The sequence below is a fragment of the Cydia pomonella genome, chromosome 1 (genome assembly GCF_033807575.1).
Source record: "Cydia pomonella isolate Wapato2018A chromosome 1, ilCydPomo1, whole genome shotgun sequence".
NCBI lineage: Eukaryota > Metazoa > Arthropoda > Insecta > Lepidoptera > Tortricidae > Cydia > Cydia pomonella.
Genome location: NC_084703.1, coordinates 30,987,247 through 31,014,806, shown reverse-complemented (window position 1 = coordinate 31,014,806; position 27,560 = coordinate 30,987,247). Strand labels below are relative to the sequence as shown.

General features: G+C 37.7%; 1 protein-coding gene across 1 annotated transcript; it reads right to left on the bottom strand.

Annotated features, from left to right (window-relative positions):
* On the bottom strand, positions 1 to 27,560 carry LOC133519358 (DNA replication licensing factor Mcm7). The gene is made up of 16 exons (XM_061853404.1): positions 27,297 to 27,560; positions 27,116 to 27,219; positions 26,895 to 27,035; positions 20,388 to 20,515; positions 18,845 to 18,936; positions 18,285 to 18,511; positions 17,485 to 17,667; positions 15,459 to 15,643; positions 14,329 to 14,497; positions 12,848 to 13,000; positions 10,607 to 10,773; positions 8,831 to 8,997; positions 7,892 to 8,003; positions 7,509 to 7,607; positions 2,642 to 2,762; positions 1 to 1,479 (listed from the first exon to the last, which is right to left on the bottom strand). Exons 1-16 carry the CDS (start codon positions 27,325 to 27,327, stop codon positions 1,399 to 1,401), a joined length of 2,160 nt encoding a protein of 719 aa, XP_061709388.1. The 5' UTR covers positions 27,328 to 27,560; the 3' UTR covers positions 1 to 1,398.

Sequence of the window (27,560 nt, the reverse complement as noted above, 5' to 3'; positions counted from 1 at the left end):
TTCAATAAAACTTATTTATTTACGAATCACATTTATTTAACAATAAAAAAATGGAATTATGATAAACAGTAAAATAGTAAATAAGTCCAATATTCATAAAGCGTTTGCATTTTAGTAAGTGTAGTTTGTAGTATTTAAAATATTCACATTACCTACAAATTGTAAAATGAATTAAAATCAAATGTAAACCTCTAGCCGCCCAGAGGCATATATAAAGGTCACAAATTCCATTCTAATTTTATCAAAATTTTGACATATCGAAAATTAATTTGTCCTGAAAGTTTTGATGTCCGGCCGGTTAGAGGTTTAGACCTATTTGTACTACAATAGACGTACAACGCTTATGAATAATGGTAGTAGTCCGTAAAATAATGATGCACTCTACAAAACTAAAAAAAAGAAAAAACAATTATTCTGCTTGCATATTTGTCCAGATAATGTGATGGGTGACTTTTAAACATTTATAGAATGCGTTGTTGTTAACGACGGGCACTTGGTGATGTTTCATAATTAAATAGTGATTACAAAGGACCATGGACCATTGTATGGAGCTTGGTCTAAAAAACAACAGAGTTAGAGATAGGTCATTCAACAGGTATCTTTGCCTACTTCATTTCATTATAAAGGCACCAAGCAACATTCCGTGGCAGAACTGAGATATTGTCAAAAGTTAATGCCATAACCACTCCATGACATTACCTCGACACTTGAGTTCACATTAGAAATATTGGCTAAATAAGTAAACGAGTAAATGAATTGCTGCAAAGCAGATGTTCCAAACCGCTGGGCGAGCGAGGAGGAAGGTTTGTCCAAGTAAAACAACCAGTATAGGCGGGCTTCTCGATTATGCACAGTTTGTAGACGGCTCGCTCATGTTACGCTGGATGTGTCTATACTTGACTTCACCCGCGCTCGCGCGAAGATAATTATGCTCCAGTTACTTATAAGGTTTTTGTAAGTACCCACATGAAGTGGGTAGAGTGTTCGTCGGCATTTGATAAACAGGCAAAGTAAATAAGTGCTCGAATCGAGTTTCGCGCCACGCTGTCCAGCGTAGTGTGAGCCGGAGACCTAAGAAGTGAGTATTATCGGGAATATTCGGGAAGCACGACCATATCGGTTAGTCAAAGCGGTCATCCCATCTGCTGCATTCGCCAAGCGGATGGAACAACATAAACATCAGATCGATCGACAAGTACATGAAGAGGTCTATTAAATGAGATACTTCTCAGCGTTGTTGGTTTTCAGACCATTTTGATGCATAGTCCTTTAAAATAGAGAACATAATGCTTAGACTTCTTAATTCAAATAATGTAAGATCGTAAAGCGTCGACAATTTAAATGCATCGAAAATAAGAGGTACTCGTAACATAACATTAGAGAGTAAATAAAACCAGGTCACATGAAGGTGATCTTGGTGCGCACCTGGTTGACCTGCCACACGTTCAGGTTCTCGTACTCCTCGATGCACGCCTCCACCTGCAGCGCAACACAACCGCTGTGTTAATATAATACCTAAAGCATTGGTTACACGCAAAGGCTCAAAGTAGTATAGGGTCAAATGATATAGCTAGATGTCGATGTACGGCGTCGTCATTTAGGTTGTCGATACTGGACGTTTAACAATGCGGCTACCACATTTATTATTATTTATTTATAAATTTTTTTGGTAAGACGGTGAGTCGTACGAATATTATGTGTATATTTTGTGTGTTATTATGTCGCTCGTTGTTTTAGTGTTTTACTACTTTAACTACCTACCAATATATAAGTTTGAAGACGAGGAATAGATCTGGAGGTTAAGAGGCACATGAACCCGCCGACAAAAAGCCCCTTGCATACAATGGAAGTAACGCTTTCATTGTAAAACTTTCTCTCTTTCAAATTTCGAGTTGTTTACTTATGTTAGCTGGTAGAACAGGCTTTTCAATTATGAATTTGGATGATATGTTTATTACGTTCATTTGGTTTTGATTTTTTTTTGTATTTCATGCTTAGTATTTTCCTCACTTTGGTGTGGTGAAATGTTTTGTGTTTCAGTCGGAGGCAAAGTTTGTTTAACCCTCGTGCCCTGAAACCCCCGCAACGCTCAAGATTCCACTTGTCGAAGCACTCGCTACGCTCGTGGTTCAATTTACTAATCTTTCGCTTACTCGAGTATCAATATTAGCACAAGCGGTAAAACAACAACTTTGCCCCCTTGTAAAACAAATAACTATTAGTTGCCTGAATTAATAAGTCTTTTAAAACGACGTCCTTTAAATTACATGAAGTCCTTTTGAAATGAGAGCGTACATCCATTGTATTGCGGAGGCTAGGTACGTGTGGCTGTTGAGGGGTCCGGATCAAAATGATAATATGATTTACAGTACATATGGTGCTACTTTACCGCACTAGTGCGAAAATTAGCATATTACGTTACTGTGCCGAACACTTAAAGGGCCATATGTACTGTAAAACGTTGTACGATACATGTGCGAATAGGTAATTCGCAACTCGTGTCGATTAAAAACACTCCCTTCGGTCGTGTTTTAATTTATCGCCACTCGTTTCGAATTTCCTATTTTTCGCACTTGTATCGTAATGTACTATTATATTGGTATTATGTGTTTATATTCGGCGTATGACTATGTATACGCACCTGGTCGGGTTTGAACCCCTTGTCCACGCAGCGCTCTATGACGTCGGCGATCTTCACGGTCTGGCTGGCGTCCGCAAGCTCGCGCACCACCGCGAAGATGCGGTCCGTCGAGCTGATGCCCCTGCACACAAGCATTAACACTGTTCATCCAAATAGCTTGCATGTAAACTGACTGTCTGTTGAAACCGATCACCACACTATCGAACAACAATTGCTACTCTTATTAATAGTCCGAATAGCGCGCGGCGCAGTAGTTCACATCGTTACGGGTGTGTAATATTTAATATCATTATAATAAAACTGTACGATACACTTGCCTCAATACCAATTCATATATTATTACTTGTTATAATGTAATTAGAGTCATGCATGAAGTTTAAAATTAAACCTAATAATTTTTATTCGGATGTTACAAATGCATTTCCGTTAGAATATTATAATTTAATTGCTTAAAATAATTAATAAAAAGTACAAAAATGCTAATGCTAATGACGTCACAGTTCAGTCAGATTTGTTTTGTTCTACGTCGCACCGATTTTGAAAGAAATCTGGTAGAAAAATGTATGATAGTCGCGATTTATCCATTAAAAATGGTTATATCTCAAACACCCAAAACCGCAGCCAAATAACACTAGACTCTACTCATAGTGTTGTGTTCCTGCCGGTGAGTAAGGTTGCCAGAGCTCAACGAGGGGGGGGGGGGGGGGGGGGTTTAGGGTCGGCAACGCGCATGTAACTCCTCTGGAGTTGCTGGCGTACATAGGCTACAGAAACTGCTTACCATCAGGCGGGCCGTATGCTTGTTTGCCACCGACGTAGTATTAAAAAAAAAACATCGGTTATTGTCGACTAATTCTAGATAAACACTTGGTTGAGTTTCAATACTGTTATTATTTAAATTTGCACGCAGCTACACACTAGTTTGCAGTTAGTAACACGAAATTACGGATGATTTGCATTATTGTAGATGTTTATCACCAGTAAAACTTCAGTTAACTTATTCTTAATAATTGCAATCCGAAACAATACATCCAAATAGCTGTCCTCCCAATCTCCGTTTCACCCAGGTTTTTATTTTTTTCGCATTCCCGCCAATAGGCAAAGACCCGCCAACAGTGTCAGTCAAACAAATAGACATTTTAAAAGAAATTTTAAGTAAACATTGAAAATATAATGTACTGAAACAAGTTGGGTGTACTTGTTAGTAGAAAAACGCAAGATCTTCAAATCTTCTGTGTAAAGATATTGTTACTTAGGAATTAAATATACTTAGTGACATAAAATTAAAATTGTAATTGTAAAATTGTAAACAGAATCAAATCGTCACTCACGCAAACTAACAAATTAAGTGAAATGTCTATTTCTTTTGAGATCAATAAATATTTCTTTTGAGATCAATAAAAAATCTTTAATCACAAGTCAATTGTTGCCTAAATTTTTTTATTTTTGGGTGTGCCAGCATATCATATTGATTTCGACTTGGGGGCATTTTTCTTTGGGGGCGTGTGGACGCTAATATTTTCTGATCAAATTAAGAGCCGAAGCCAACACGTAGAGGCCCTTTTGACACTTTAATGAAATGTAAGGGGCACACCGAGCGGATGCTAGCCTTGCCCGCGTCATGGGACGCACGCAGAGGCAGCACCCGCCAGGGTGGTAAGAACTATTTGACAGTTGATGGAATCTAAAATTAACTGGGCTATTCGGTGAAAGCGATGGCCTAAAACCGCCTGCCTAATAAAACGGTATTCAATTTTATTTCCGGCAGACGGTGACTCGCCCCCACAAGATGGGCCCCCACAAAAAGCGACATCTAGGATGGCTCAAGGGCAACACCGGTGTGAGCGGCTCAGGGGTGTCGAGAGGTGTACGCCGCTTTCTACCCAGTGGATGCGAGCAGCCACTGTGCCAACTCGCGTCTTATGCAATTTTTCACTTCCACCCCTGGAGCTTATAGCTCTAACGACTCCACTCTAGCCGGCCGGCTAAGACAAGTCAGAGAATCCTGTAACACCCACCCTCCTTGCGGGTAACAGAACTCCCAAGGAAAAAATAATATGTAATTATTATTATACGTTGCTTTTGTTATATTTAATCTAAACCGTAATTGATATCATGCCTATTCTAATATAATTTTTAAAATTTTATTTTCTCGACTTTAAAAGTCGGTAACTTGTCGATGTCCCACCCTGAGACACTCAGGGAGGAGGAGCATCGGCTTCCCCAATATAGTAATCCCCAGTATTTCCCAGTACTTTAGATAGAAAAAGACATATTGTATGGCTTTTGTTATATTCTATTTTAATTTAACATAATATTTTATAAAATCAAAAACATTATTTATTATATGGGGTTGCAGTGAGTCACCTAATTTAACCCACTTCTATGGTAGTTTTTTATTTTTATTGAGACCTACATAATTATAATGATATGAAGTCACTTGTAAGAATAAATTTGTAATTTAAAATTGTAATTTAATTTAATTGCCGATATTTTGACATTCTGTTATTAGTTCTAAATCAATTTATAACATTATTCTACGATTATTTACCCGACATTTAGTAAATAACTGACTAAAATTGTAATTTAATTATAGCTATACCGCACATTTAAGTCTATCTTAAATTAAGAATATGGTATTTTTATTTGACGTGTAAAAATACCATATTCTCTGAATCTGAATCTAAATATGTTTTAGAGTATGTAATAAATGTACCTAGTTGGTTACTAAATTCAGTTTCGGCAATAATCTTTATCTACATAAAATATACGAACGAAAGTTGAATAAACTATATATTAAAATGAAGTAGACAAAATCAGGAATCACATATGACAATATCATTCAAAATGGCCTCCTCTGGCCTTGATACAGGCCCTCAAACGACGAGGCCAGTCATCAATAGCGGCACGCACGATTTTCATGTCTAATTCCGTCACTGTCGTAACTATGGCCCACTTGAGGGAGTCAAGATATAATCCAGGGGGTGAAGGTCCGGGCTGGAGGACTGCCAGTCTTCGTGGGCAATAAAGTCAATTTTGTTCCTTTGAAACCAGGCTTGAGTTGTTTTTGCCTTATGTGCAGGAGCTGAGTGCTGGTGAAAGACCCATGGCTGGTTTTGAAATAGGGTGTGGCTTAAAGGCTTCACTATTGGTTCGAGAACGGTTTCCTGGTAAACTTTGGCCCCAGTTTTCACACCATTTTCACAGAAATGAACCTGTGTTAGCCCTGAGTATGACACACCCAGCCAAATCATCACATACGAGGGATGATGGCCTCGTTGCACTCTCGGAACAGCCGCAATCGCCTCTTGACTGTTTTTTGCATACACTCTGTCATTCTGGCGGTTACAACATTCTTCAATGGTAAACATTTTTTCATCTGTAAATAGTATTTTTCGGTGGCCATTTTGTGCGTACCGCTTCAATAGCACGCGACTTCTCTCTAGCCTCGTAGTCTTTAATCGTCCATTAAACATATTACCTTTTTGTCTGCGGTAAGCGTGTAGTCCAAGGTCTTCATTGATAACTTTTTTCAGAGAGCTTCTCTTCACAGACATCTGTATTGCCAACAACTTTTGCTTCCGGACGGGTTTCTTGCAATTCTCGCCTTCACTGCCTTTATTAGAGCTGGGGTCCGAACGGTGTGTGGTCTTCCAGACCTCTTGCGGTCATCGAAGCTCTGAGTACTATTGTATCTATTAACACTTTCGCAACCAGGCAAAATTTCGAACAATACCCCAGAAACCGACAGTACTCGCTAGTCGAGCAACGACGTGCAACTCAATGCCGCACGCCGCGAACCCGCTAGTCTGGCAAGCGGCGGACGCTCAAGGCTGTGCCAAGTAACTTTCGTATACTTACGTGAATAAAATTAAATTAAATCTACGATTTACGAAAATTCTAACTCCTATTGATACATACCCGTGTATGCAATTTAACGTAACCAACTAATAAGATTTTTTATTTTGTAATCGCATTAGGTTAAGTAAATAAAAATACAAAGTGAAGTAATAAAATATAATAATCAACTGTACCAATTTTTCGACCACACAAGTACATAATAATCAGAAGACTTTTTCTGTTAGTGGCAGTGGCAGCCCTGGTAGCGAAGATGCAATGCTTGCCCGCCTGTCGGGTACTTTGGCGTCGCGTGTAGGTTTATAGCTCGTGCCCGACTACCGGGTACGCCGGCATCTGAGTAAAGTTTACGAGTGCCCGAGTGTCGGGTACGCGGTGTCGAAAGTGTTAATTGTGCGATAAACAAATTGTTTGTTGATTTCTAGGTTTTCAAGCAACTTCAAAATCATGTTCGGCGGGTGCCCACATTTGTGCAACGCAATTACTGCGATACGATTCTCTTTTAGGCCCCAATTCATTATAGATACGACGAGATAAGCGTTGTGTGGTATATAATTATAGCTCACAAATCCACCACATTATGTCATTTTTATTTTTTCGGTAGCATTTGTTTTAACGGATTTCCGTAAATGGTACTCGAAATGCTCTTTATTTAAAGAGGTTGCAAATCGAGTTACAGAACTTAGTTACCAACTAGGTAATAATTATGGCAATGTATATTAGACGAAGTTGAAACATACCCTATAACCATTATTCAATAACATTATGTATGTCGTTAATTAGGTAAGTAGTAATAATAGTAGTAAGTAGGTAGGTATTAGTAGGATGCCTTTTATGACGTTATTCAAAATTACGATATATCAAACTATAATATATATATATATATATGAAAAGTAATTATAAAAAATGTAGTGCACCCCATCGTTACTGATAATTCGTAAACCTTAATACACAACAGACAGGTCCACAAATGGTCCGTTAAGAGAGTTGTTTTTGGAATGGAACTAACCTTTGGAAATTTTCGTCAATATGCTGTAGCGACTGTTTAGACATCTCCACGAGGCGGATGGCTTCTGAAACATCTTCTTTTTCTACTACGTCCGACAATCTGAAAACAATACATATAGATACAGTAGGAAAACAGATAGACGCAAAAACTAATGAGTCCTAATACCAGTTAAAGAATCTTATAGATAGTAGCTGTTAATAAAAAAAATAACACAAGACTTAAACCATGATCCACCATCTCCTGTGGGAGTTCTACGTGCCACCGGACTCTTTTTCAAACTCAGATTGCTTTCTGAGTTTATTTTTAGTTTTTAGTTTGAGATCGAAATGCTCCTGTAGTAAAAGGTCTTGATTAATACGGACAGTAAATAATTGAAATAATACCTGAGACGGGCCAAAGCGGTGGAGAGGCGCAGGATTGCAAGCAAGTTCCTTGCAGAGGTGAAGGTGACGTCACGCGCGTTGCGTGCCTCCCGCCGCAGCTCCACGTATGACGCTGGTGACATAACATCAAGTATTACAGAAACTGCAGATGACTTTCGACCAGACTAAACATACACCGCGTTTACAAAGAGCCAAAGGAATTTCACTCGTAAAATGCTACGTCGCGATGAGCGCAGCCGGAAACTCAAGAGTAGCAAGACCCTTAAATCCACGTCGAAACATTTGGCGTGATTTATCTCGTAAATATCTTCTGCAAGGTCTTTCTTTTCTTTTTTTAAGAGAGGTTTGGACATTGTGGAGGTCATCTCACTTTTTGTGGTATGTAGTATGGTATGTGGTATGGTATGGTACAGCGGATGTCATTCCAGATCTAGAGCAGAGTCCAACTGGGGAAGTACCTCCACCTTACAGAAAACCGCAGCCAAATAACACTAGACCCTACTCATAGTGTTGTGTTCCTGCCGGTAAGTAAGGTTGCCAGAGCTCAACGAGGGGATGGAGGGTTGTTAGGGTCGGCAACGCGCATGTAACTCCTCTAGAGTTTCAGGCGTACATAGGCTACGGAGACTGCTTACCATCAGGCGGGCCGTATGCTTGTTTGCCACCGACGTAGTATAAAAAAAATACCTGTAACATTATATTCCCTTAAATGCAGCAGAAAAATGAGTGTGACGTTATTCAAGGGCTATATGTAACTTCCAGTTTTAAGTGAAAAATTTGCATCAAAAATTATATTGACTCTCCTTCCTCAATCAATCTATGACTTATAAGGACCAATTCTGCAAAAATGAATGAATATACGTACAATTTTCATAATGATTAGCCGTATAATTAAATGCACACCACGGACTATAATCATTATGGGTATAGGGTACTCACAGACGATGTAGTCGGCGAGGTGGCGGGGCACGACGGGCTGCTTGCGGCGCGCGAGCGCCACGTAGCGGCGCACGAGGCGCATGGACAGCGCGCGCGTCTCGGCCGCCGGCTGCGCGCCGTGCTGGTGCACGTACGTGATGTGCTTCGCTAGCTCCAGGTCCTTCTCGCTGTACCACGCACGACATTTACATTACTATTTACCTATCGATCATCGCTACCTGCCCAAATTCACGTTAGACATATGTAATTGTATAAAATCGTAGTCTTGAATCGTAGGTTTGAAATTTCAACTTACAGTTGCTCCAAGCATGATTACTATTTATGGAAGATTTAAATTATTATATATTTGTCAATTATCTTAGAATTGTTTGCTTCTCCTTACACTAACTAAGTGTTTCCGTTTGGCCCAATGGTTGACTGGCAGAGAATTGTATATTTATAAAAAAAAAAATTTACCATTTATACATAAGTATATACAATGTGTTTGTCCACGTATAGTGGAGCCGTATACTACGATGAATTTTATCGACAAATCACCCCCCATACGTTTTTTCTCAACCATTTTAAAATGCACCCTTTCAAAGCCACGATATAGTGTTATTTGCAGAGGACACTTCCCTTATATTTAAAGTGGACAGAAAGGAAAATAGCTTCGAGAGCATTAATGACGCGCTATCTACAATATTAAACTGGTTTACGGCAAAACATTGCTTCTCAACGCCAAGAAAATCAAATGCATCAAATTTACGATACCTAACGTCAACAGCAAGGTGAACAGCAAAATAAAAGGTGATACGCTGGAATTTGAAGATCAAACTGTTCCTGGGAGTCTCTTTAGACTCAAAACTTCAATGGCATGCACTATAGCCGCTCTAGCTGGCATACTGACTTCAGCAACCTATGCAGTGAAGAGAATCAGACAGCTAACAAACAGAGACAGCCAGGCTGTTATACTTTAGTTACTTCCATAGTATTATGTCGTATGGAATTCTGTTGTGGGAAAAGCGGCAAACAAAGAATATTTGAGCTGCAAAAACGAGCTGAACGTTCCATCTATGGACTGAGCGCTTGTGCGCGAGCATTCATACCATTGTATCTCAATATATACTTGATAATATTATGTATGTTCGAAAAAACATCCATGAATTCAAACTTAACAATGCTATCCATAACTATGACACTAGAAACGAACATAAACTTGCTGTGCCCGCCCAGCACCTCCGTAAGGGCATACTCCTCACGAATATTATGTAAAGCAAAAAAAGTTCTCAGTTTGAGCCAGTTTGAGCCGTATGAACGCATGTGGGTTGTATGTTTGTCCGCGATTATTAGATTTAGAATCATGTTCTGAAAAATGTATGAAATATTCCACAACTTTGTTCATAAGGAAGTACTTGTTAAGTAAACTAAAGAGGCTAATAAGTTGTTATTTGATTAAGTATCTATAATCTAGATACCAACATCCTGTATTTAGCTTGACGTCATACGTCTGTCATCGGCACCAAAGTTTCGCTCTCTGGTTTTATTGCTACAAGCTAGTTTTATTGCTAATAATTACAAAAAACAATTACATATAAAAGTTGTCATTATATGACAAAAAATTTACATATAAAAGTGCCCTTGTGGCCTATTTGCTGAATAAATGTTAGAGTTTGTGTACTAAACGCAGCGCGAAACTAAATCAGATCCATCAAACCTCATGTGTCCTATTAAATTTGTTACAATTGTTAAAAGTGATAAGGCAGAAAAGATGATGATTGTGATGTTTGTACCCACCGATTAGGTTGGTCGCGGATGAGCCACAGCAGGTCGAACCGTGACAGCAGCGCCGCGGGCAGCTGGATGTTCTGCTCGACGCTGCGCTTGGGGTTGTAGCGGCCGTAGGCCGGGTTCGCGGCCGCCAGGATCGACACGCGCGCGTTCAGGCACGTCATTATGCCCGCCTGGACGCACACACACATGCAACGTCACACAACGCCAATCAATACATCAATACTCTGGAACCTGGTCTGCTACAGTCTAAGACTTAGTGTAAAGTTATATTGAAATAATTGACTATGGTGTTGCCTAAACTGGCATAAGAGCATCTTACTCGTACTATCATTGAAACAAACGAAGCTTCTATTTTAAAATTGTATTGTATTAAATCCGGGTTTGTAATGTTTTGAATAATAACATTTTGCGAAATTTCATTTTGCATAATTACTCAAGTTACTGATAACTTTATTGTTACTTACTGATAACTTTGTTTTCCGCTTACTGATCCTACACTAGCTACTTTAGATTAAAACATATTATTATTAAGGTAGGGCACTCAAGGTCTATTAACACATTGCTTATTATTACATTATTTTTTGTATAAGACTGTTCGTTGCCTAAATAAATAAATAATAATAATAATAATTGAGAAATTCAGAAATGATGATTTGGTATAAAAATAAATAAAATAAAAACGAATTGCATAATTTCGAAAGTAATAATAGTTTAGTAGCATAATAATGTATTTTCATAACAGGCAACCAGTATAATGTTCACTTTGTATACACTTTTATACTCGGAACGTTTTTTATTCATGAAAACCAACATCATAATGTTGAAGGCATATAAACGCCTAGTGAAAATGGACAAGCAAAAATACCATTTGCGAGATATATGGTTCTGCCTATATGGTCACAGTTCTACCTAACACTCCTCCTCGCTTCCTTCGTCGTCGTACCTAACGGCGACCAGCCTTTTTTTGAATAGGTAGATTGTTGTATAATTGAAGACGTGAGTGGATGAACGTGCTATGTCACATTTTTTAGATTTTGTTTTTATGCAATAAATATGGATTTGAATCTATTATGAATAGCTTCATCATTTCATAATTCATGTCTTTAGGCCATAAAAGCCTTAAAACCAATTGATGAACGTGTTATGCACACAAAAAAGTAAAACTCTCCATGGATGAAAGTGTTAAACATGTTCTTCCAATTTTACTCCGTTGACATGGAAGAACGTGTCATGTTTGTATTTGAATCATAGCATCTTCATCTATGTCGAGGTGTATTTCATTTCACATAATAAGTGTCAGTAATGAGACGCGGTTATTCTCCTGTTAACAGTATTTTTTTATTGAACTTTAAATATCTATATGATTATTTCGAAAACAAATTTCGAGGTAATGGAATTTCGGATTCTTAAACGAAAACAAGAGAAGATAAAAAATTACTTGGCCAATTGACAGACCTTCATGCACTGAATTGATTTACTTCATCAGTGAATTTTGAACGTGAATGAAGGTGTTATATACCTTTTTACATTAAGAAAATATATTAATGTGTATAATTTAAAAATAATGATTATATTTATTTGTCTATCAGTGTATATCTTGCATTTTCACAAAAAAAGCATTGTCTTACCCATTGTTAAACATTTTTCACAGCAGATAAATCTTTAACTGCGATTTACCCAAAACTATGTATTTGTACCATAGCACGTTCATCCACTCACGTCTTCAATCGAATAAATAGTTTGATTGACATCAAATTTATCATAGAACATTATGTCACGTGATCAATCGTTAAAATGTTGTACTAAATTTAATTATAATACAAAATGCATGCTATAACAAGTAAAATTATTCCTAAGGATTGTTATGAAAAATGTTTTTATGATTATACATTATTCTGTCATTTAATTAGTATGACTAACAACTTTATGTGTTTTGTTTTTATACATAATGTTTATGTTTAAAATTGAACGGCACCCATTCAATCCTCTATTTATTGGTATATAGTAATTTTGCTTCAACAATAGGCATCCTATTCTCTAGCTAATCAACTAAAGTGGCGATGAACTAAGCGTATGGCCGCCGTTTTGAATTTAATGTTCCTTTCTCATTAAATCAGATAGGTGGTGCAGTCGACGTCAAATATATGTTTACACTTTCGCACCTTACTCTTTTGTAATAAGACTGTACTAGTGTCGAAAAAAGCCGAGTAAGTGAAAGCCGGCAGGCGTCGGCGCCGGTGTTACCTTAGCGATGCTGATGGTCTGCTGCTCCATGACCTCGTGGATGGCGGTGCGGTCGGCGTCCGCCATCTTGTCGAACTCGTCGATGCAGCACACGCCCTGGTCGGCCAGCACCAGCGCGCCGCCTTCCAGCATCATCTCGCCTGTGAACGGGTCCTGTCAACCAATACAAGTAGCTTTTAACGGACTTTCAAATTTCGATGAGTTTTCACAATACATTGGTATCTGTTGATTTTTCAACGATGGCAGGCCGATTTATACGAGAAGGCCATCGACAACAAGACCCCTTCGCTTGAAAACTAAAAACCAAAAAAACTTCAAGAGAAGAGCGTACTCTCATCTTAAAGGCCGGCAACACACTTCAAACCCCTCTGGTGTTGCAAGTGTCCATGGGCAGCGGTAATCGCTTACCATCAGATGATCCGTCTGCTCGTTTGCATCCCGTATCATTAAAATAAAACTCTCATTGTAAAACAATTGGAGACGTATTACTTTTAAACACGAAATATAATAATTATATCTTTATTTGTAAAACTATAAGAGAGAGGCAAATAGTGATAGCGCGGTGATATATTTGCTGTTGCTATAATGTTGAGTATGCCGCTGGCCGACTTTTACTGTAGGTAATAATCAATGTTTATTTGAGTTCAATTGATGTACGTGTTCAAATGTGGACGAGGCTAAATTGAATTTCCGCGTACTCACATTCAAATAAAACTTCAATGTTCTGTACAAGTAGGCTTATACAACTATATAAGCTTGTTTGTGATGAAGTGAATTTTCACTTAAATAGCTAACAGCTGGCTAGATACCGCTCCAAACTCAACAATTTGTCCTCCAAACGACATGCCACGCCTGTCAATGAGAGCGTTATAGTATTTTATGCAACCGTTGTTTAAGAGAGGTCAAAAAAGACGAGTGGCGTGGGTAATAATTTGAGGCGAAGCCGAAAATTGTTAATAAAGACGCCACGAGTATGAATGGAGGGTACGGGCGGGAAAATTAATGAATGAAATTAAAAAATCTTGTCTATGGTTCACTTATTTGTCAGATATGACATGACATTTAAAATAAGGTTGGTAACAATGTATTTCATGCAATATTATTTAAGTGGTCATTACACGAATTATCGAAAAGTGCCGAAAAGATACTGCGTTTTTACACATTATTAACTAACAAAAACGGGACTTAATCGCGTATTAAGTTTTAAATTTACCTCCGACGTCTCCCTCCTCCTCCTCCTTGTTTCCGTCCTCGAAACGTCGGAGGTAAATTTAAAACTTAATACGCGATTAAGTCTCGTTTGTCTTAGTTAATAAGATACTGCGTGTATGCACAAATGCTTTTTTGGGGAATAGACTAAAGACTTGTCTTGACAACTATAAGGTAGGGTTTTATAAATGTGTGCATGACCCTTTAAATGACACATAAAAGTACGGGAGTAGAAAAAAATTAAATAAGTAAAATGAAGAATGCGTGAGTACCTTCATGACGGCGGCAGTGAGCCCGACGCCCGAGGAGCCGCGGCCGGTGGTGTACTGGCTGCGCGGCGCCAGCCGGTCGATGTAGTTGAGCAGCTGCGACTTGGCCACGCCCGGGTCGCCCATCAGGCAGATGTTGATGTTGCCGCGGATCTTCATACCGTTCGGCCGCCTGCATTCATATAAAGCATATTGCATAAGATAGTCTACTGTCCGTGTATGCTAACTATGCACCGCTTGGACCTTAGCTTGGTTCTACTCTAGGACAAATTCGTGCTTGCTTTGTATTAGATAGCGTGTGCGGCTCCGTACATTGTGCGGTAACTTTGGTTGTCAAATACAGTGCCATCTACTTAAAGGTCAACGATTTTTTGTTAATAAACTTTATACCTCTTCTACTATCAATAACTCTTTGCAGAGGCGGCGCTAGGCGTGGGCAACGTGGGCCACCGCCTACGGCCTCGCGGTCCGAGGGGCCTCGCGCCTCAAATAAGTACATATACCTCGGACACAACGTAAAAATGTTCGTTATTTCTTGCGCCACCAGAGGGCCTCGCTAAGAGTACCTTGCCCACATAAAATTTTGGTCTTGCCCCACCACTGACTCTTTGGCTAAGGGCAAACACACAAAGGCAATATGTGCTTTGGTAAAACGGTTACACTCGAAAAACTTTAATCTTACTTCAACAATTGGGTACAAACATCTCAGTATTGCAATTTGCAACAATTCTTTTTTATTACCTACTATTTCTCAGGAACCACGAGTTAGATCTGTTAGATATTGAATACATACGACACGTTATTTCTCAATACATCTTGGCGGAAAAAAAAAACATTACAACGAATTAGTAAAGTTTTTTATTTTTATTTTACAAATACCTTTTGCGAGTGTCCTTTAAACTTTAACTTTTGTCTCATAGTGGCAGCGTCGCAGCCAAAAAGACGTATTTCACTGAGTTACTACAGAAACAAATTTTCGCAAGAATTGTCATTATCTCTAAAACAAGACCAATTTCTGAAAATGTTGTATGACATTTTAGATTGTAAATGCGATCAAGAATACTTAAAATCTGTCCAGATATGCGAGCGCACGGTGCATATATAGTGTACATAGTGACGCATAGAGTGCGGACCTGTCGACGCCGCCGACCAGCAGCAGGAGAAGCGCCTTCTTGACGTCCTCATGGCCGTAGATCTCGGGCGCCAGCGAGCGCGCCATGCGCGCGTACAGCTGCTCCTCCGCCAGCTCGGCCAGCTCCTCCTCTGACAGCGCCCCCTCGCTCTCGCACTCGTCGCTCTGGTTCACGCACGTCACGCCCTACGCACGCCGCAATAACACCTCAATAATTGTACCAAACCAAATAACACTTAACTAAAGTTGCCTCCAGAATCAGGCGAACTAAGTTGACAAGTAAATGTGTACAAATGATACCACAGTTTGGCCAGTGCTGTTCTATCGAGATTTTCAAAAAGTATGAATTAGAGAATTTCGCGAAAATTCACCGCCAGGGGCGCTACTGTTGCGCGGTCAGTTCAATTGTAAGTTCGTTGGTATTTCGAAAATTGTGCAATTTTATAGTTGTAGTTGTAGACCTGAAATAAATAATTTTTATTTTATTTCATGGCAATAGAGACAAGGATATTGTATAAATATATTGTAATTAAAAAAATATATTTGCTCAAAATACAAATAAGGCCAACCCAGACGGGAGGCAATTTTTCGCAAAATCTGATTAATTTCTCAATTACATTGTGTAGTGTTGACGCAATAATTAAATCGTCTCCGTGATCCCTATTGCTTCGATGGTAAAGACCAGTCCCCAAACTGGACATTCAAGTTGACAATTAGGTCCGGTACCGGCCACATGTACAAAATTAATACACCAATTTTAGATTCATGATGACAACCGAGCTCTCGAAATAAACAACTTGCCCCCAAACGTAACGTCACAATCCTACAATCGAATCAACCACTTTTCTTGTAACATTCATAAATCTAAATCGTTTGTGACCACTTTATAATTATCACATGGGTAATAACTGCAGTATCTTACCTATCGATATAATTTTATCGACATATACTCGTAACTATTTTTTATTTGCTATTCCTGCGGTAGCAGCATGATTCCATTTTTATCACTTGTCACTATGCCCGTCACTTTCGCGCTTATCTACTTGTTAGAACGTGACAGACATGGTGACAAGTGATAAAGAGCCGACCATCTTAGCCACACTGGTATTATTTTATCTGTCAATCTCATGTCAATTTAGTTCACCTGATTCTGGAGGCAAATTTAGTTACGACTAAAATAAGTTGGTACCTAAAATATTGTAATTTTCAGTACTGATAATAAAACCTAGATAAATATGAAGTGAGAATATTTTGGAATACAATTATAATGACCACCAAAAAATACTTTGGTACCCTAAATAAAAAAAAATCTCTCTTACCGAAAAAATATGCTAAACAACAAAAAAGGAAGGTCTAAAATTACACCAAATATAATGCGTATAAATAAAATTTATGCGATATTTTAACCTAAATAAACCACTATGATTACCATAAAACGTATACAGAAATGTATTCACAAGCGGTATTGAACCTTTAAGACTAAGGAGAGACTGCTCCTTGTGTGTTCTACCGCTTGAAGAATGGGCTGTGCTCTGAAGAATTGTTTGATATTATGCCAACGGCCACTTTCTCTCTTGTGTAAATAGCGCTCTTATTTTTTTGATGTTCGTCGCTATAATTGTTAAAAAATATTGTTAAGAATTATTTCATACTTGTACTGATTAACTTATAAAAAAAACATTTGTTCAGTTTTAGAGCAGTTTACTCAAGCGCCCGTCGATGAAAGAAATCACCCACTTTATATTCATTCATTTTCGTGAACACCAAAATACTGTGGTGGTGACAACTGAGATTAAAAAGTTGGTAACTACTGCTGGTTTTTTTCTCGGTTGTTACCATCAGTAATAACTAGATGGTAACTAGTGGAAATTAAACTATCTCTGGCGAGCGCTTGTAAGAGCAACACACGCGAGGACGAAGGAAAACTGCTGCCTTAGATGGCAACATGACTGCTAAGATATTACAGCACAGCAAACCCTGCTACAAAATATAAGCCAGCGTAGCGCATGTAGGTATATTATACTGACGTGCGCCTCTAGGTAGGTGTCGGAGAGTAGCCCCTGCATGATCTGGCGGAAGCCGGCGCCCAGGAGCGGCAGGAAGACGCCAGTGACGGCCACGTGGTCGCCGGGCTGCGCGCGCCGGCACTGCTCGCCGCGGCAGTACACGGCCAGCTGCCGCGGGATGTGCCCCACCGGCACTTGGTCGGACTGTACACACAATACCATTTATTGTACTTGCATTCATTTTGGCCGACAAATTTTTGTTTCATTCAGTACTTCACTATATGTCAACTAAGTCTTCTTAGAAGTATATCACGTGATCGTCCATACAAAAATATTAAAAAAATTACACTTCTAAATATTTTTCATTCTCCATGATTTTTTAGTATGTTATTGATATAATATAAAATTAGGTTTATAGGCTTTCCTTTTTTTTTAAATACAATTTCAAATGCAATACAATTTTTTCTTGTTTTTAGCGAAACCTATATACCTAGAATATATTATGCTGACGCGATCGACATCAAATTCAAAGTGATTTGTTAAGATTTAGTTAGTGGAAAACATTGTTCTTAAGAATAAAATCATGTTGATTTTATCCCCGTCAAAATTATTCAAATAATTTTGGTCGGGAATACCTAATTCGTGTGAGAAAAAATTTAATGAGAATAACTTATTCTTAATCAAATGAACATAATCATGATTTTTTTATTCTAAATAATATTCCACGAATAAAAACGTAGTCTGGGTACCAGCGTATATTGATATCTATTTTTATGTAATAAAATGTTACAAATGGACTCGCATAGTTAGTTGATACTGACATGTTCCTGTATCTTGATCTCCTGGAACTTCTGGAAGCGCGAGCCACGCGTCTGCAGGTGCAGCTGTCCGGCGGCGTTGTTGAGGCGGCAGGCGTCGGCGGCGCAAGCGGGAGGCGGCGTGAAGTGCAGCGCGCGCACCGGCTGGTAGGTCTCAGCTCCGCACGCGGCGCACGAGTACGTGGCCACCACTAGCAGCGGCTTCACCTCCGTGCACCGTGTCACTATGCCTGCACACGACCCCGCATAACCTCGCCCTCAATATCGTCTTCATAAAGAACATCTGACATTCTTAGGGCCCATGGCAGTTGAATTTGAAATCAATAGTATACGAAATTTAGTTGGTTTTTTTTAATGACATTGAAGTAATTAATTAAATAGTACAGTCAAGTGTAAAAATATGGGTTATTACTTGCTCAAAAATATGTCCCATAGCTCTTAAGACGACGAATTACGAGCTATGGGACATATTTTTAAATGGCAGAAGAATCACTTTCACATATGTGAAAAACAAGTAGGACTGGAATTTTGGATGACAGGAATGATGGTGATTAAAATCTTACCTCTTACTGTTGTCAATTTGCCAATATGTTCAGCCTTCACTTCTCTGATTGGTACAGACTTTGCACTAGACAGATCTTTGAAGTACACTTCACTGGAATGAAAAATATGTTTTGGAAATGTTGAATACATGGAAAACAAATGTACCATCTTCAAACAAAAGGGTACTTATTGTCCGTTGTCAATAAGACGCTATTTCCATGTAGTCAATTTGAAATCAACCTTATCGACAACCGACAATGTGGTATCGTTTGGTCGTCACAATTGCCTAAAGAAGTCAACAGTCATGAACACGTTCATTGCGGCAATCCATTTCGTGTACTTTACGTTAGTCCTGTATTAGATATTTTCGACCTGTGTTTCTTAACCATTCGTTGTTGCGTCATAGAGTCGTATAGATCTGTTCGAGATGCATGTGTTTAAGTGTAAATTACTGTCTAGTGGTAATAGTCGGTATCTGCTTTTTTATCGTAACGTAACGTGTTAATATAATACTTAAGCCGTTTTTGAATCGAATAATCGGAAACTATTAAATATGATAATTACGAGTATTCTGTCAGATCCTTTCGTCCCTACGGTCGTATATATAAATTTTGAAAACAAAAACTGCTGCTTGGATTATCGTGAGTACAGATACAGGTGAATCGGTGGGTCCACACAGAGCGATCATACGCGCGAGGCAATTTCCTCACGCACAACTCGGCCGAGGCGACGCGCTCAGGCAAGGAAAACGCGCGCGGCGCCTCAGCCGAGGCACGCCTAAACTGGCCGGTTTGTGCGTGAGGAAATTGCCTCGCGCGTATGCTCGCTCTGTGTGGACCCGCCTATTGATAATGCAATTTGAAAAATCGGTAATGCATGGCTGCTGGTCGGACTAATATACAATTATGTTAGTAGTACTTACTCAGTTACTCAGACAATACATAAATTAAAGTGCTAGAGGCATCTCTTTAACGTTTGACGTTACTTTCAACGTCACCCGTAGACATTCAAAGCATCTTTCTAGATCGCTTCACAACGCCAACGCTTCGTAACACATACAGCCAAACCACAAAATAATTATCCAATATTGATTATATTGCTTTCGAGGTTTGCACTTTTTTATTCACACGTAAATACAGTAATAATATTCAATCGAGTATTGTTTATACCAACTGCACTTGAGGGTGGCACTAGATAAACTAAACATAATTCTAATGCGGCTATTGGGTCATCGGGTATCAGGTCAAAAAGAGCTGCTATCTGTACTAGGTGAAGAAAATTTCTTATGTCTGTATCAGATACAATTGATTCAATAGGATTTAATTATACCGATGGAAAATGTTTAGAGAGACAAATCTAAAAATGTAATTGTCTCTTTCATACTCATTTGCAGGCCGTAGATATCTGTCCCATACGAGTACCAGTAGTAAGAACAGTACTTTTTGTACCGACCCAATAGTTCATCATCGGTTCTTTTCGACCTGATACTACAATGAATGTGTTAAATACGACAAGCTACCAGAATGATGCTTATAAATTAGTATAAGGTTAGGTGGCTCTTACAATCGTCTGATCAGCTCTGGAGGGTACCGATTCCTGGGATCCCTCATCTCCCCTGGGATCCTGTGGTTCCGTGCCTCCAGTACAATGCGGTGCTCAATATATACATCTAATGCATCTTTAGCAGCAACCTGAAGACAGACATATTAAAATGCACCATTTCTTTTTAAATTATTATAAATTAAATAATCCAGAGTTAATTTATACACAATAATTTATTTTATTTGCGTTTGTAGCATTAGCTTTGAGTAGAATGATACAAACGAACGGTAAGATATCATATTGGAAGCCGGTGTTGCTCAAAGAGTATTAGGTACCTAGATCAGGGGGGGTGTCACTACGCAGTTTAGGTATATTTGGCCGGCGCGCCTCCCGGGCAGGCGTATAGCAGCGGGCTGCCGCTCGGCTTGCACGATCACGATAGTCGTGTCACGTGGCGCTCGCGCAAATTTGAAAATACGCAATGGATTCGAAACCTCAATCACGATCTAATCCGTATAAAAGATATTGTTCTGTTAACTGATGTCTGAATAAACGGAAGAACAAGGAAGCAGATAAAATAAATACTCATTAATTAAATTCGATAACATTTTGATTTGTTTTGTTTGCATAAAACTAAAGCGCTTTAGACCAAATTAAAATGAATTATGCATTCCTAAGCTTAGACTAGGTAAATACCTACTTCTAAGAATTTTTCAATAGCCTGGGGAGTAAGGTCTATTAAGCACCTACTAAATTATACCTTATGAATAACTTATAGGTACACACATATATCAACAACAATGTATCACAAAATGTTAAACAAGAAGGTACCTATAATTACGTCGTCAAGTAGGTTGATGATTGATATAGTCTAAGAGCTAGTGACCTTTTCGCGAATCGTACTTTCTTTTCAACAATTTCGACATTCACACAACAAAACATATTTTTCACCACACCCGCTCGTACAGGCTGATTTTACCCTTTAAAAACAGTGAGTAAAGTTGCATTTTATCCTCCAGATAGTTAACGTAATTAGATTTTGATTTGTTGTTCACGCGTTAATTAGCTTGTTGGATAGACTAATAATACTTAAACGATTATTTTGAATAATAAATATTACATATAATTAATATTTATTACATGTACTTAATAAAAATTGTTGCAATTGAAACAAATTGTAGTTTCCTCGCATAGGTGTGGTTAAATAGTTATTTATTATACAAGGGGGCAAAGTTGTTGTTTAACTTCTTGTTATTATATTCAGGCAGCGAAAGATTTCAAAATTGATCCACGAGCGTAGCGAGTGGTTCAAATAGTGGAATTTTGAGCGTGTGAGGGCCTCGAAGCACGAGAGGTTGAACAAATTTTGCCGCCGAGTGCCTTCTCAGGAAATAAATGAGTACGTTCAAAAATTAGGGATTGCATTTACACACAATTTTAAGCACTATTTACACGGAAATCCTCGAAGTGAAATATTTCAATTACTGCAAGAGATTCATTTACGTAGGTAATTGCCATATTCGTGTTTCCCTGCGGACTATTTATTAAGATTGTATATTTTCAATTCTGAGATTTAATAATCTAACTTTTAAATTTGGGATAAATCAATTAAATAATACTTAAAAGTAAAACAATTCAAAGATAATGTTGTATTAAACACATTTGATTCTTGTACCTATTTGTATTTTATTTCGTTACAAATACTCAGTTAAACGCCCATCGGTCCAATAAACTAACTTAATTAAACGCCCATCGGCCCAATAAACTAACTTAACAATTAACATAATTAAGTTGCCAGCTCTTAGACTATGATTATGGCGCGTCGTCTTGGAAGCAAGCGTAAAGGCGGCGGCGCCCGATCGGTTCGCATTTCTTCTTTAGTTCCCGGAGTCCTTACTAAGTAAAAGTTAAAATAGACATCCTTAATTTATTGAATATTGGTTGCCCAGAAACAATATTAGGAACTGACCAACATATATTTCCGTGAGATGAGAATCAGACATACTATCTCCGGATAAAAATTTTATGTTTACAGAATCAACGTTTGTAATTCCTACATAATTATTTACCTTAAAAATAATTAGTAGGTATAGGTACAAAAACTTGTCAAGTGACAACCCTGTGCCGGCACTCACAGCTGGGTCATAAAACTGCGGTGCGCAAAGAAGATTCACGGTTCGTGCGCGGTTATAAGTTTCAATTTTGCTTGCAGGCGGCGAGTATAGGTATAATTTTATACCTAAATCTGACTTTTGTGAAGGAGTGAACTTTCTGTACGGTAGTACTATTAGTTATTCTGTGCCTAGATATAGAAAAAACTTTAAATTGTACAGATGACAAATAGCTAGACTTGTTGTATGTAAGCTGTGTAAAATAAAATAAAATCTGCCAAATGCGAGTCGGACTCGCGCACCGAGGGTTCCGTACAAAAAATTACGGCTTTCGCAATTTTTCCTTTATCTGTGCTATAAGACGTTGCGTCGTACCAAATCTAGAAATTCTGACTTCACGGGAAGTACCCTGTAGGTTTTGATTCCCTTGCGAGTGTCGAAAATTTGCGGAATTATTTCATTTCATTTATTTCGTTGTAAAATCATGTACATAAAATCTAAAAGGTGTTAAACAAGTAATAATGTCAGTCCATGACGCCCTGCTAGGGCACACAACATACTTATAACTAATTAAATTAGGCCAAAACAAAACAAAAATATTAAAATTAAAATTATTAAAACAAAATAATTTAAATTAAAGTAGAATTAACACAAAAATCAATAAATGTATAAAATAAATCAAATCAATCATTAATTAAAACAAATTCAGTCAAAGTAAATTTAGTAACTATTGCAGTCCAATTACTTAAAATAAGATTCAATTAGGTTTATAATAAATAATTATCATTTAGGAAATCTTTTACAGAGTAATAACATTTTTCTATTAATAATGTTTCTAGCTTGTTTTTAAATACGGCGTGTCGAGGTTCTTGTTTAATGGAATTTGTTATATGCAGCATAAACGGCTGTATCTTTTGATTGCGTTGGCTTAGAAGTTTGTATTTTTCACAGCTCCAAGGGACAATAGACCTGAGTATTTGATATAAATTCCAGCTTGATGCCTCCACTAGTTACTGAGAAAAAGCGTCTTGACAGACAGACAGATAGACGGACAACAAAGTGATTCTATAAGGGTTCCGTTTTTTCCTTTCCTTTTGTATAATGTAATATTACAGGGCAATCTTAAACAAATTGTCCTTGTAATACTGTACTTAAGCTCATTAAGAGTTGTGTTGTGGGTACTAGATAACAATGTAAGATAAGATAAGATAAATGTTTATTTTCAAGAATGTAGGTACATAGGTTACAAGATGTTAGGGTGATTATTCGGGTTTCCATTTACATTCAGCCATTTATTGGCGTGCAAAATTGTGTCGCATTTTATACACACAGTAAATAAATGTCAACATATCATAAGAGACTAATTAGCAATCATAACACTATCTTATATAAATTAGAAATACATACATCAAATTCATTTACAATTAATTATATGTCAAGTTACCAAATTTAAATTATAAAATCAATTAAAAATAAAATTATCATAGTATACAAAATAGATCATGTTACATTACCGAATTTCAATTAATAGTCACAAATTTCATATAATCAAATGTTAATCTAATAGAAATTCATTTACACTATAAAAACACTTATCAATTAACCACTTAGTAAGCTCTTTCTTAAAGATTATTTCTGGTAATTCTTTGAATTTGTCCGGTAACTTATTATAAATTTTTATGCACATGCTGTAAATATCTGTCCTTTGTAGAGGAATGTAAAGTGCATGTTTGTGCCTCACTTGACTAAATACTTCTGAGCTCTTTTTGAACATGTGTGGGTTTGTCTTGACAAAAAGGCAGGTCTCTTTTATGTACATGCATGGCAGAGGTAAATTTTCCATTTCCTTGAATAGTGGTCTACAACTTTCTAAGAACCATGCTCCACAAATCGCACGTATACATTTCTTTTGTAGTCTGAAGGCTCTAGTTATGTCGGCTGAGTTTCCCCATATCAATAGGCCGTATGATAAAACCGAAGCTGAAGCATGATATGCATTCGTCGCTGTTTCTATTGATGCAATCTGTCGTAGTCGTTTCAGTGCGTATACGAAGCGATCGAGTTTGTTACATATAGAGTCTATATGATGTGTCCACTTACAATTTTCATCAATGATTATGCCTAAAAACTTTGTTGTATCTACTTGTTCCAGCGTTGTCTTTATATTTGACTTCCAATGGCAAATGATTGCTCCTGTAATTATGAAATTGAATAAAATTTATTTTTGTTATGTTGACCTTCAAATTGTTATCATTTAGCCATGTTATTATGTCATTTATAGCCGTATTTATATCTTCCTCGAACGTTTCTGGATCTTCACATTTGACGAGCAGAGTCGTGTCGTCAGCGAATAAGATACACTCATGTTTCGTTGAATTAGGGAGGTCATTAATGTACATTAAGAATAGTAATGGTCCCAATATGCTTCCTTGAGGCACTCCTGCTGTGATAGGTTTCAGTTGAGATCTACTCGTCATTTTACTTCTGTTTTCAAGTTTTGTGATTTCTACACACTGGTTGCGGTCCGTAAGATAGCTTCCCAGCCACTCTTTACATTTACCTCTCATTCCGTATTTTTCTAGTTTGGTAAGCAAAATGTCGTGATTAACGAAATCGAAGGCTTTTGTCATATCTAAAAATATACCCACGATAGGAGTTTTGTTATTCAAGCTTTCCGTTATTATTTTTAGTAAGTGAAAACATGCCATTGAAGTTGAACAGTTTTTTCGAAAACCGAACTGCTCTGGTGTTAATACATGATGTTTTGTGACAAAATTTAGTAGCCGGTTATACATTGTATGTTCAAATATTATGGCAATAATTGGTATTAATGTGACCGGTCTATAATTGTTCAACTCCGTTTTATCGCCTTTCTTGAATAGAGGCTAGACCACCGCTAGTTTGAGTGTTTTTGTATACTCGTATTATATTAGACATTTATATAAACAGAGAAAACATCCATAATTCAAGAGCAAATATTCATAATAAATACACAAATAAATGCCCTTACTAGGATACGAGTTTAGGTTCATTTAATGTAAGGGGTATAAAAGTAAGATCTAAAGCATGGACCCTTTTTCAGTCAGGCAACTACAAGGTTTCAAGCTACTACAAGCTGTAACAATAGCAGTAAAAGTTTATTAACTTTATATGATAGGTAAATAGGTAATAAAATTAATTTTGGATAATACATGTGGTAAAATAATATAAATACCTGTTCTTTCATATAAGGCCGTTGCTCAATAATTAATAAATGCCCAAAATATTTCTTTACATGGATCGGCAAATGAAACCGAGGCAGCCCTATATCAGGATATACCTACTGTGCACAGTGTACTGAGGGGTTCATGTTTGGGATCAGGCATTAGTTCCTCGTCAAATTTGTTCAGTCCGTCTTTTTAGGAATGGAAGAAAATTAATTACTTACAGTTTACTTCTTATTCTTTAAGAACAAGGACCATAGAGTGGATGACATTAACTATGCTTCTATGCAAATGCAAGGCTCCGTGATGTTAGCAGCAAGTCTCCAGAGTGTGTTCTTTGGATGATGTTGATTTTGATGCTGATGTTGGTAAAAATATATTCACTGGAGCGAGGTTATAATTTCATTTTGGCAATAAGTTTTTACTTTTAGTATAGATAAGTAAATGTTATGTTATTTAACTCTGCATTAAATCGGCTTCATCCTCATATTTTTAGTGTGTAAAAAACTAAGTAGTCTAATTTTATAAAAATTTTAATAAAAAAAAATTGTTCCAATATTTTAATATTTGTGATGTTAAACAATTCCAACAATTCTTTGATTTATCCGAAATTGATACCAAACATGACCTATTAACTACACAGGTATGTTAGAATTTTTAGAATGAAGCCACACGGAACAGTACTTTCACCCTCCTTTCAGACCCCAGAGGGGAGACTCCTGAGGGCTCCCGATTTAAATCGGCTTACTTTAATATATAGAACAACTGTGCCAAGTTTCAAGCTTTAGTCAAGAAATGTAAGGTTCTGGGTGATTAAGCCATACTATAACTCTGCAAGGACTTTGATTCAACATAGTGTGCTAGTGCCATAATAGTAATATTTTCATGAAATGTCAATGAGGAGACAATCCCCTATAAGGTTAAACGGTTTATAAAGTCTTTTGACATTTCCTATTCTTACGTTTGTACACATAGTCCACTTACAGATGGTTGGTAGAGCAGAAGAATCTCTGCCTTTCTGACTTGCGAAGAGACACCATGTATGTAGGTACATATGAGGAGTCTTGCCCGTGACAATCTTCTGAACAAGTTATATACCAGTCTTCCCCATTTTCCTCCTACGATTTGATGTTCATAGTGACACTCCGCACTATCACTGCTGATCCGAATCTAACTGAATTTATCTATTAAGCCATACAAATATATTTTTATACCTCTCTGTGTTTGTAGTCGGGTAGCATCTCATACACTACGTCTGACACCATGCTCGTGTATCGACGCGTGTTCTGGCGCACGGCCTCGGCCAGATCTTCATTTGTTTCGTGCAGGTCGTCCAGCTCCACGGTAAAGGCCACCTGTACAAAACCATAGCGTTACAGCTATTAAACCGTCAAACATAACCTACTAACAAATTGAATAGAATAGAATAAGTTACCTGCTCCCTGTGAGAGACTCTGGTGAGTTGTTCAGCATATTTAAAGTGCTTATTCCCCTCGTCATCGGTCTGGCAGAAGTCCACAAAAAAATTCTTCAGTGTTTCTACAACAAAGATGTTGTCAAGCCTCGTGACGTACGTTAATCAAGAACTGTTAATAAAATTAAAGTAATACAGTTACCTTTGTCTGCTGCGTAATCTCGCATAGCCATTGTATTCTTGAGATAATTTACGTTTTATTGATAGATAATTTAAAGTATACAGCGGAAAAAAATACTAAACAATCAACTTGGCCTGCTTGCGCTTGAGTTGTGATGACAGTTGTACAAAATGGCGCGAAAATAGTGATAAACTAAAAAACTATGGTCTATGGCTAGACGTTAGGCGCGCATGCGCGTCTTTGTTCGGACGAACTAGGTTTTTTCTTTACAATTATAGTCCCTTA